This window comes from Carassius auratus, chromosome 2, assembly GCF_003368295.1.
Source record: "Carassius auratus strain Wakin chromosome 2, ASM336829v1, whole genome shotgun sequence".
In the NCBI taxonomy this organism is placed as follows: Eukaryota; Metazoa; Chordata; class Actinopteri; order Cypriniformes; family Cyprinidae; genus Carassius; species Carassius auratus.
Window position 1 is genome coordinate 15,657,204 of NC_039244.1, and position 10,832 is coordinate 15,668,035.

A 10,832-nucleotide genomic window follows, 5' to 3' on the forward strand; every position below is an offset into this window, starting at 1 on the left:
TTTTGGAGTTGTGTGTGTGTGTTTGTGTGTGTGTGCATATATGTATATATATATATATATATATATATATATATATATATATATATATATATATGTGTGTGTGTGTGTGTGTGTGTGTGTGTGTGTGTGTGTGTGTGTGTGTGTGTGTGTATATATATATATATATATATATATATATGTGTGTGTGTGTGTGTGTGTGTGTGTGTGTGTGTGTGTGTGTGTGTGTGTGTGTGTGTGTAAAGAGCTCTAACACTAGCTTGCTCTATTCTTTTTTTATTCTGTTTTGTTTTTATCTATTATATTGTTTAAAAGCCCATGCTACGTGTACTGGGTTAACCTAACTGAGACTTGTTATAGCACTTATATTTCATTGTTCTTTTTGTTGTTTTTGATTACTTCCACTTGTAAGTCGCTTTGGATAAAAGCGTCTGCTAAATGAATAAATGTAAATGTCAGTGTAGCCCAGTGAATGCTTACTTTCCTTCCACGTCATGTGATTACATGTAGGCTATACTTTTTTTGTCCCCAATACTACACAGAGTTGACACTTGGCAAACGTAATGGCACTGCGGCTTTATGCAAACAAATAAAACTGAACTCTGTTCAACATGGTAAATATTGTACCAGGAAGTTGAAAGAGCAGTGAAAACAGCAGCGTCCAGTCTTGTGTTCCTCATTCTGTGTTTGTACGAGTCGCTTCAATGAGAGTTACAAGCGCGCGCTCATTTCACTCAGAGACTTTTCCTTTTAAATGAGAGTTAACCACTATTTCTGACATTTGACAGGTGGGTGAACTTCTTTCCTTGTTTGTTTTACTATTGTACATACTTTCTGACAGTCTGTTGTGCTGGTGTTACAGTATAGGTGTAATTTAACGTTTCTCCTGTGTTGTATCAAGATTAAAGAAGCTGTACCCCGTAACGTTACACTTTGCTTTTCTTCCTAATGTTTAAGACATGTTTAAATATCGATTCAACGCGATGTAAATGTGTTTTGATGGGACAAAACTTACAGCTGCCAAAATAGAAAATTCCTGCTAGTCTAATAATTTTCCTGAAGTAATCCGCTGGCTGTAAATTCTGAATAATTATTAACTCAATAGTTTTATATGATCACTTTGACCGCGCAGAATGAGTTTTAGAAAGATTCACGCACAACATTACAAACCACAACTTTCCCATTGGAAAGAGAAATCACTTATGAGATCTCTTCGTTTCTTCTCTATCGCAAAGAGAAGGAAATAAATTATCCTGCTGCTTAGATACGTCTCTTAAAAAAAAAAAAAAAAAAAAAAAAAAAAAGACTTTAATATTTTCACGTCTCTTAGATTTTACACAGTTTCAGACGGCCTCTAAAATGTCTCAAACTGGGCTAGATTTTCTAAGATACCATCCTGTCAGAGATTTGATTATGAAATAATAATTCTCAGTTACTACATCTAAGATCAAGATATCTCACATTTTAATCTATTTTAATTTCTCCTAATGAATGCTAGGAAAAACATCAGAGATAAAGTTCATGGTAAAATGAAACAATTGAGAAATGTATGTTGTCATCATCAAGCTTGACCGTTGAAATTGCATCAGGACGTATCTGTATTTCTGTCAAATATTGCATTTAATTTCCATTTTACAGTTGAAATGAAAAGATCATTTGAAATATCAACTTTAGTAAAGGTCAGGGTTTCTCACGGCATGCTTCCCTCTTTTAGTTTTTTATTGTTGTTTTTTTTTTAGCTGAGGTGGTGAGTTTTTACACCATGACACTTGAACCTGAGTAGTTGCAGAGACGCCCTTTTCTTTATTTTGTTTCTCCGATATTAGGCCTATACACTAACTGGCCTTCCTCCAGCCTCAGGTTTCTGTATCTGCAGGCTACAAAAAACAGAGTTCAATAGCCTAGATGAAGTTTCATCATTCAACAAGATAACCTCAAGATACATAAAGCATTTTTATATGTGCAGAATATAGGCTGAAACTCAGAAGTAGTTGAGAGGTCTTTTGTGTCTCTGTCTTTCCTGTCTTACTGAAAACCATAGAAACGCTGGCCAGAGAAGGAAGTGTGCATCTCCAGTGGCCTGCTTGCTCTTACATTAATCTACCATTATAGCCCTGTTACAAGTTTCCTGCTGACATCTAAAAATACTGTCTCATCAGTAGAGTCCAGCCGCAAACATGATTTCAGCCTAGTGTTCTTTAGCCATTTGACCAACTTTAATGACATCTCACCTTCAGGAAAGTGGATGGCACTTTTTACCCGTACCTCTGACATCACATGGATTGCAGGCTAAAGATAACCAGAAAAACATGTATGTTGCTTTGAGAGATATTGCATTATCTGTTGTGGAGTTGAATGAGAAATGTTATCCAAGTACACAGACTTCTTCATGGATAGGAAAGGTTTTTTGGCTACTTTGAGTTCAAACGGTGGTCAGAAGGCAACAGTGTCGAACATTTCCTGAAATATCAAAAGATGCAGAAAGAATTGGCAAGCAATCTTGACAGAATTTCCCAGAGGGAGGGCAATGCTAGGTCAAAATGTAGGATATAATTATGTATAAATATACATATATTTATTAAATCATAAAAAAAGTTTTGGCATTATTTTAGAAATTCGCACTGCCATCTGTCTCTTCTCCTATATATTCATTATATCTATTTCTATTTATATCTATCGTCACTTTGTAGAAAAGGAAATGAAGTAATTCAGTGTTAGCTGCTCATTGACTGAAAGTCCATTGGCCAAGAGATTAATGGTACATGCATTTCCTCCTGATAGTCCTGTTGCTGTTGCTTTGGTAAAGCCGGCATCCAGCATTTATGAGAATGATTACCTTTCCCTAATATACTCAGCTGTGAGAATAAGCAAAGGACATATTTTTTTGCAGGGGAATTCCTTGTTTTTTTCCTGTGAAACTCTAACCTTGATTAGCTCTCCACCATCTTGGCACATGAATTATATTATATTTAAGGGGGAATTGCTTGTTTGCTATAATGTGTTCTCCTGACCTTCCGTTGGGTTTTCCAATCTGCAAGTACTCCTTATACCACGTTGAGAGGGTGTGTTGTTATTATTTAAAGGGAAAATTGTTATTTAAATGATGCTTCTTAATATATATTGGCTATCTTATGCCGAGTGACTCATTGCTTATCGACAGCTGACCTATTTAGATGAGCACATATCACATCAGTTCTCTGGGACTTCGGCCTGGTTGGTCATGAATTTAGGTACCACATGAACTGTAATGTGCTCTTTTTCTTTCACTTTAGTTTAAAGACTAAAAAGAGCCTTTAAATGTTTAAGCCTTTTTTTATGTTTAGCATGGAACTGTATTCATCATGAAATATGGCTTTTAAACAAAACGAAACAAAAAAAAAAAAATTCCACTTCCCTTAAATGAACATACATAAATAACAACCGTACATTCTCATGTGAGAAATATGGATCTTAAAAATTGAAACAGAGATTAAACAACTTTGTGTGTGTATATATAATACTTATTATTATTATTATTATTATTATTATTATTATTATTATTATTATTATTAATTAAATTGTATATTTAATCATGTTTTTTCATAATTTTTAAATATATATTTAAATAAATATTCATAATAAATATTGTTTTCGTTTTGTAGTATAATGATTTTCTTTTTCAAAAAGCAGTGATAAATAAAACAATCATTTTTTGTCAAATATTCAAATGAATAAATATTAATACATACTGTATTTAAATTAAATAATGTTTTTTATTGTATCTGCTATGTAAAAGTATCACTGTTCAGGGAAAGAGCATGGGTCTGGAATCTCCCCCGCATCAGTTGGGTTAATTTGAATTATCTCTACCGAAGCGGTGACGTCTATATTTACAGAAGTCTTATTGTATAGGCATAATTATGTAATGCACTGTAGAGTTATTTTGATGTAAAAGTGTTTCACGATTGAGGTTTGTTTTGTTTTGATGTTTTGTTTGAATTTCTGTTCATATTTCATTAAATGACAATGGTCAATCTTCTTCGTGCAGGAAACATGGGTTGTAAAAAATCCAAGTTGGACGGTGACCGAAATGGAGGTGTGCTTGAAGGGAACAAACAGCAGCCAGTACGTACTGACCAAACTGTATATGTGAGAGATCCAACCTCCCATAAGCCCAATATAGTAAGTAGTGAGTAGTGATGGGGGGAAAACATCTTGTCATGTTAAGATCACGTTGGCTGTTTTGACTTTCATAGACTCTAAAGAGAAGGGGTTTTAGTATACCTTTAAAACACATCCATGATTATATTACGATTATACGAAATGTTTTATTTCACAGAATAATCCGACTCCAGGCCTTTTGCCTGGTCAGGTGTTCCAAAATATGGAAGGTAGGTCTGATGAGCTTTATTCCACATTCTGATGCTATTGTAAAACTGCTTTTATTTATTTATTCATTAATTTATTTAATACAGACAAGGACAAAATAGCCATTGCTTTGTATCAATATGACGCCATTCATGCTGATGATCTGGGCTTTAAAAAAGGAGAGAAGTTAAAAATTCTTGAAGAGTGAGTGAATGTCATCATCTGTTATTTCTAGTCGCCTGTTATTGTTGCCCTATTTGAAGTGTGATGTTTATTGTGAGGTGTGATTTTTTTTTTTTTTCAGGCACGGAGAGTGGTGGAAGGCGAGGTCTTTGACCACAGGAAAGGAAGGATATATTCCATCAAACTATGTTGCAGAAGCTGACACTATGGAAACAGAAGCGTGAGTGCTGTAACTATACATATATGTTCAGCTTTGAGCCCTTTATCTTATTCATCTTGGTTTGTCTTGATTTACCATGCATGCAATTTAGATGGTTCTTCAAAGATATCACACGGAAGGATGCAGAGAGGCAACTGCTGGCACCTGCTAACAAACCTGGGTCCTACCTCATCCGGGAGAGTGAAACCTCAAAAGGTGCACACTGTCTCCTAATGTCCTTTCTGGCAAAATAAATGCTTGGTGTAATCTGTTCTGCATTGTTGTGAACAGGAAGTTATTCACTCTCAGTCAGAGACGTGGACGCTCAGAGGCAGGATGTTGTTAAGCATTATAAAATCAGATCGCTGGATAATGGAGGCTACTACATCTCTCCAAAAATCACATTCAGTGACATCAGCAGCATGATAAAACATTACCACAGTAAGTCCTAAGGATGCCAAAAATAAGCGTTGATATATTGTGTAGCTGCCTAAATAAAATGTACTGCATGCTTTAATATTAAATGTTTCTCATTTATTTATACATGTAGAAATGAATATTAATGCATATAATAATAACATGTACTGTATATGTGTGTGTATAGTCACTTTAATAAAATGCATGTTTTATCTATACATATATTTAATGCATTTATACAGGTATTGTTATTTATTTAAGTTTAAATATTAGATATATATCTATATAATATGTTAATTGATGTGTGTTTATGTATTGTTTGCTGAAATAAGAAGGATGCATATCATTTTGACACAGAACAGGCAGATGGATTGTGTCGAAAACTAGAGAAACCATGTGAGAAGCCCAAAGCACAGAAACCTTGGGACAAAGATGCATGGGAAATCTCTAAAGAATCCATAAAGATGGTGAAGAAGCTCGGAGCAGGGCAGTTCGGAGAGGTGTGGATGGGTGAGTTAAAGATCTGGAATTTGCCCCGAAGTCACAAACATTCATTTAGCCATGGAGTGTTTCCTCAATCAGAAGTCCATTACGTGTTCAGCTTTGCTAAACTACGCCAAAAGTATTGCTCTCGCTCTCTTCTTTATGGTCTTGTTATTCAAATTCTCTCCGTCTCTAAGATCCCCCAAGCGCTTGATCAAAATCCCCGCTGTTTTATGGGCTCTTCAGCGGGCTTAGAAGTGGCGTCCTTCAGTGTTCATATCGATTAATCAACCTTCTCTGAACATGTGTCGGCTTTTTGTTGTTATCTAATTCTTTGAGCCGTAAAAGCTTTGACAACTCGCATTCAAATCTCGAGTCTTCCTGCCGTGGCTTCTGCCTGGCATGAATGGCTCCCTTGTAGCTCGGACCGAAAGACACAGACGAAACTCTTATCAGTCAGATCTGAGGAGGAAACTGCTAGGATTTGCATTTGGATTTCGTTATTATTCATACGCCTCTTTCCCTTTCAGCTGACATGATGAATTGCAGGAAGCGGCCTTAGTAAATATACAAAGGCCTTGTTGGTGCCTTAAACACACTAGAAGTCCGTATGATGACCGATGCACTTGACAGAAAGGCTTCCCTCTGTTTGGCTTGTGACTCACTTTGTTACGTCTCAGCAACATTTCAGACAAACTGTTAGATTGCATCGGCTAAGATGCACATTCAGGCATCACAAGTCCGGGAGATAATTAATATGCAAGCCACTTTAAAGCTCTGAAAGTTGTCTTGAATTTTGAATGATGAACAGGGAAATGGCATTTAAGTGGAACAAGGGATAAGCACACGGTGCAAGTTGTGCAACATGTCTGATGTCTGTTAACTTCCCCGTGGTCAGTAACGGTCCTTCACATCCTGGCACCGTGTCATCACTTCTGAGAAATGTAGTTTATGGACAGCTGTGAGTTGCGTAAGATCCCTGGTGAGAAAATGTGAGGATTCGGAGGAGTCGGTTCCTAAAAAAGGCTTTTCAGGACCGACTGACGGTTCCTACATCTCTGCTGATGAATTCTCTGTTCCATGGTTGCGTTTCGTGCTAGACTCTGCCTTTAGTTCGCTGTTTTGTGGCTGGACTGCGACTGTGGCATTGGAACAGGAAGATTATTTATAACCACAGTCACAGTTTTAATTGTGCTTTCTTTTTGCTTGCAGCCTACTATAATAACAGCACAAAAGTGGCGGTGAAAACGCTGAAGCCGGGCACAATGTCAGTGGAGGCTTTCCTAGAGGAGGCCAACCTGATGAAAACCTTACAGCACGACAGACTCGTGCGACTCTACGCTGTCGTCACCAAAACTGAGCCCATCTACATCATCACTGAGTTCATGGCAAATGGTACAAGAAACACATACTCTTTAAATGAAGAGTTACAGTTCGAGAAATCCTGAAGAAAATTGTATTCTCAGTGACTTTCTTTTTCTGCAGGAAGCTTATTGGATTTCTTGAAAAGTCCGGCTGGCTGCAAAGTACAGTTACCGAAGCTGATAGATTTTTCGGCACAGGTAAAAATCCCTCCGTTTCCGGATTCTGGGGGTAACTTTTTACGGGTTTTTGCGTCATAAGGCTGACATCACTTTTTCCATTAGTAAAAAGAGGAACAGATTCTCTTGTCTGTGCATATTTAAAACAGAGAATTATCAGTCAGTAATTTTCTCAAGAATGAAAGATCTCATTAGATTTACAAAACCGAGTTTAAGATAGAATTTCTGTGTCATGTGACAACCAGAATATTGATGATGTAACGTGTGTTAATGATTTGGACAAATGAGAAAGAAAAAAAGACTGGTTAAAGTATTTACAGTCATAACCAACTGTTTCAAAAGTCAATGCTTTTAATTGTCTTTTGAAGAAAAACAAAAAATAAATGTAAGGAAGAATGTTTCTTTTCTCTATGAGTCTTAAGGACGTTAAAAGATAGCCTAGAATCTGATTTCTTGTGAAACAGCACTAAATGGCAAAACTGCATATCCTGTTTCAGAGAGTGAAAGAGGATGCCAATGGGGAAGTGAGACAACACAATTTTCCCTTTGTTAAAGCAGCTTTTACTCTTCGCGACTACACCCATTTCTGAAGTGAAAAAAAAAAATCCTGCTTATTTACTATGATCCACTCCACTAACTGGCTAATTCAAGTCCTCACACAGATGTGTGTGCATATGCTCTTATGTTCAAAAGTTTTGGGTGTCAGAAATCTCTCATGTTTACCAAGGCTGCATTTATTTGATCAGACATACAGTAATATTGTGAAGTACTATTACAATAAATTTTCTCTATTTCAATACATTCCTGTAATGGCAAAGCTGAATTTTCAGCCGTTTTAAGAGAACAGGTGCTGATTTAGTGATTCTTTTCTTAAAAGAAGCAATGCTGGAAACAGTTGTGCTGTATGATATTTTGTGAAAACTTTGTATAGGATTCTTTGATGAATTGAAAGTTCAAAAGAGAGCATTAATTTGCTATACAAAATATTTTGTAACATTATAAATGTCTTTACTGTCTTGCACATTCAATTTATTGTGTCAGTGTGTTCAGTTTAAAAGATCTTCAAACTGAGTGTACTGTATGTTTGTTTGTGTCAGCGATGCTGAGTTTGTGTGTGTCTCTGCAGATAGCTGAAGGTATGGCCTACATTGAGAAGAAGAATTATATCCACCGAGACCTGAGAGCAGCTAATGTGCTGGTTTCAGACAGCCTGTTGTGTAAAATAGCTGATTTTGGCCTGGCCAGAGTAATTGAGGATGACCAATACACAGCCAGAGAAGGTGAGTGTTTGACACCTTTCCGTGGTTTAGCGGCATATTGGATGGATGAGTCATTTTCTTCAGCATTACCGTGTCAGACTGCACTCCTCACTGTGCCTGCTAAGGCTGTTAATCATACTGATATTGTGATAGTTTTCCTGCATCAGCAGATCTGATTGATCTGTGTGAATTTGTGTGCTCTGTGTCTCAGGAGCAAAATTTCCCATCAAATGGACGGCACCCGAGGCCATCAACTACGGTTCATTCACCATCAAATCAGACATGTGGTCCTTTGGGGTTCTCCTGTATGAGATTATAACATACGGGAAAATTCCGTATCCAGGTAATAGAATTGTGTTAATGGCACCTTGATTACATTTGAGTTGAGCTAAAGCATTTCAGTATATTGAGAGCTAGCAGCAGATTGTTTTGTCAGGACTTTGTCGACATCTTCTGGTCAAAGGGTGTTAGGTACTTTAAGCGTTTCGGTTTCGCTCCGTTTGAAATTTCTGAAACTGTGAATTGTGTCCTTTCTGTGATGCAGATGTTATTGAATGTAATTGTAAAAATAATGACTTGCATCCTGAGCACTCATTGGTTGAGAAATATATTTAGCTCTATTTTAAGGGAAAGCACTATAAAGGCAAAAAGGTTTTATTCACTGGTCAGTTTTGAGATTTTGGCCAATTTTGCTTTCATTACATGACTTCCTTTAGACTGGTGGAAAGAGTATGAAAAGTATATATTTAATTTATTGCACTGAGCAAAACATCTCCACTTTTTCTAGAACTTACATTAACCGAACTTTACCGTTTTCTTCCTTTTTGTTCCTAAAAACATAACACATTTATTCATGTATTTTCTGATTAACGGAGATATCCAAAATCCCCTTTGTAACGATCTTTAATATGTCACAAAATGAAACAAGAATTTTGAACCTGGCTTTATCCAATGTTACAGTTTCTGCCTTGAAAATGTATGCAAATGAGTGCATATTTAATTAGATAATATATCAATTGCATATTTAAAAATAAAAATAAAAAAGTTTTGTCATCTTGTACTGTGATTAATCAACTAGGAAAGTATGGTGATGTCTATTAGTTAAAATTAGTCCAAACACCTGTGGTGTCTTGTAATAATCGTAGACAAAAATACCTTTCTGAAAATATTCCTTGTGACATTTATTACTCAGTTTTTCCTCTTTCTCTCTATCAGTCCACTTACACTTTCACTACTTTCTTTTTTGTGCCTCAGGCATGAGTAACGGTGAAGTCATGAACTCTGTTCAGAGAGGTTACCGGATGCCCCGTCCTGAGAACTGTCCCACTGAACTTTATGACATCATGACCACGTGCTGGAAGACTAAACCAGAAGACCGGCCCACGTTTGACTATATTCAGAGTGTACTAGATGACTTCTACACAGCCACCGAGGGCCAGTACCAGCAGCAGCCATGAGGACGCAAACTCATCCGTCATATCTTTGTACTGTTTCAAGATGATCAAAAGATCTATGAATCGATGTTCTAATATGTAACTAATAATGGGATCAATCTGCTTACTTATGTGTAAGCAAGGTTCAGATTTTCTATTTCTGCTTCAAATTGAAGTTTGAACAGCCTGTTTTGCTCTTCACATTCAGATTTCAATGGCTGCATTTCAATTTGTAAATAATTATATATTTCAAAGTAGCCTACCAAAGTTTAATTGTTAGTTTTACACATCAAAAAAAAAAAAAAAAAAAAAAAAAATTAAGCTAGGGCTTTGCAAACTGGAGTCTGGGAGCTACTTATAGGGTCCGCAAATAAATTCAGAGCAAATAAAAGATTTTACTTTAAGGGCTGTCCAAGGAAGGATATTTATTGTAAATGGAGCTAAACCAATACATTTGAATCAAAATAATGTTGTTGTTGTTTTTTTATTTTTTTCAAATGGAATGAAACATTTATAAATGACATTATATCTCTGTCCATGTGTTTTTGTAAGTGGGTGGGACCCTCGAAAAGGATCATCATAGTCTGAAACCTCTGGTTTAAATTAAAATAGTTGGATGACTAAATGAAATCCAGACACTGTAAACCACTGTTTGTTTGTTTGTTTTGCTTTTTAATAAAAAATAATAACATTTTAATAACAATATTGATAATGCTACAATAATGAACAGTGACAGAGGGCAATATTTTGTAATTAAGTAAATTGCTCGGTCTTTGATTAGCTATGACTGAAATGCTTTGTATATTTTAAATATTTTGTACATTTGTACATTATCTAGAAACCTAATAAAGTTAATCTTTTGTGATTGATAACGCAGTTCTAGGTTTTACAGACTTCTATATTAAAATACATATGCATGAAATACAGAAGACATAAAATACAATGCTACCAAAACTAAGGATATTACATTAAA

At 35.9% G+C, this 10,832-nt stretch overlaps 1 protein-coding gene across 1 annotated transcript; it reads left to right on the forward strand.

The window, feature by feature from the left end:
* Window positions 1-631: 631 nt before the first annotated feature.
* On the forward strand, window positions 632-10,735 carry LOC113117495 (tyrosine-protein kinase Lyn-like). Its single transcript, XM_026286212.1, has 13 exons — window positions 632-785; window positions 4,025-4,158; window positions 4,316-4,367; window positions 4,452-4,548; window positions 4,649-4,747; window positions 4,839-4,942; window positions 5,018-5,167; window positions 5,501-5,653; window positions 6,839-7,021; window positions 7,112-7,188; window positions 8,294-8,447; window positions 8,638-8,769; window positions 9,681-10,735. Exons 2-13 carry the CDS (start codon window positions 4,030-4,032, stop codon window positions 9,881-9,883), a joined length of 1,533 nt encoding a protein of 510 aa, XP_026141997.1. The 5' UTR covers window positions 632-785; window positions 4,025-4,029; the 3' UTR covers window positions 9,884-10,735.
* The last annotated feature ends 97 nt before the right edge of the window (window positions 10,736-10,832 follow it).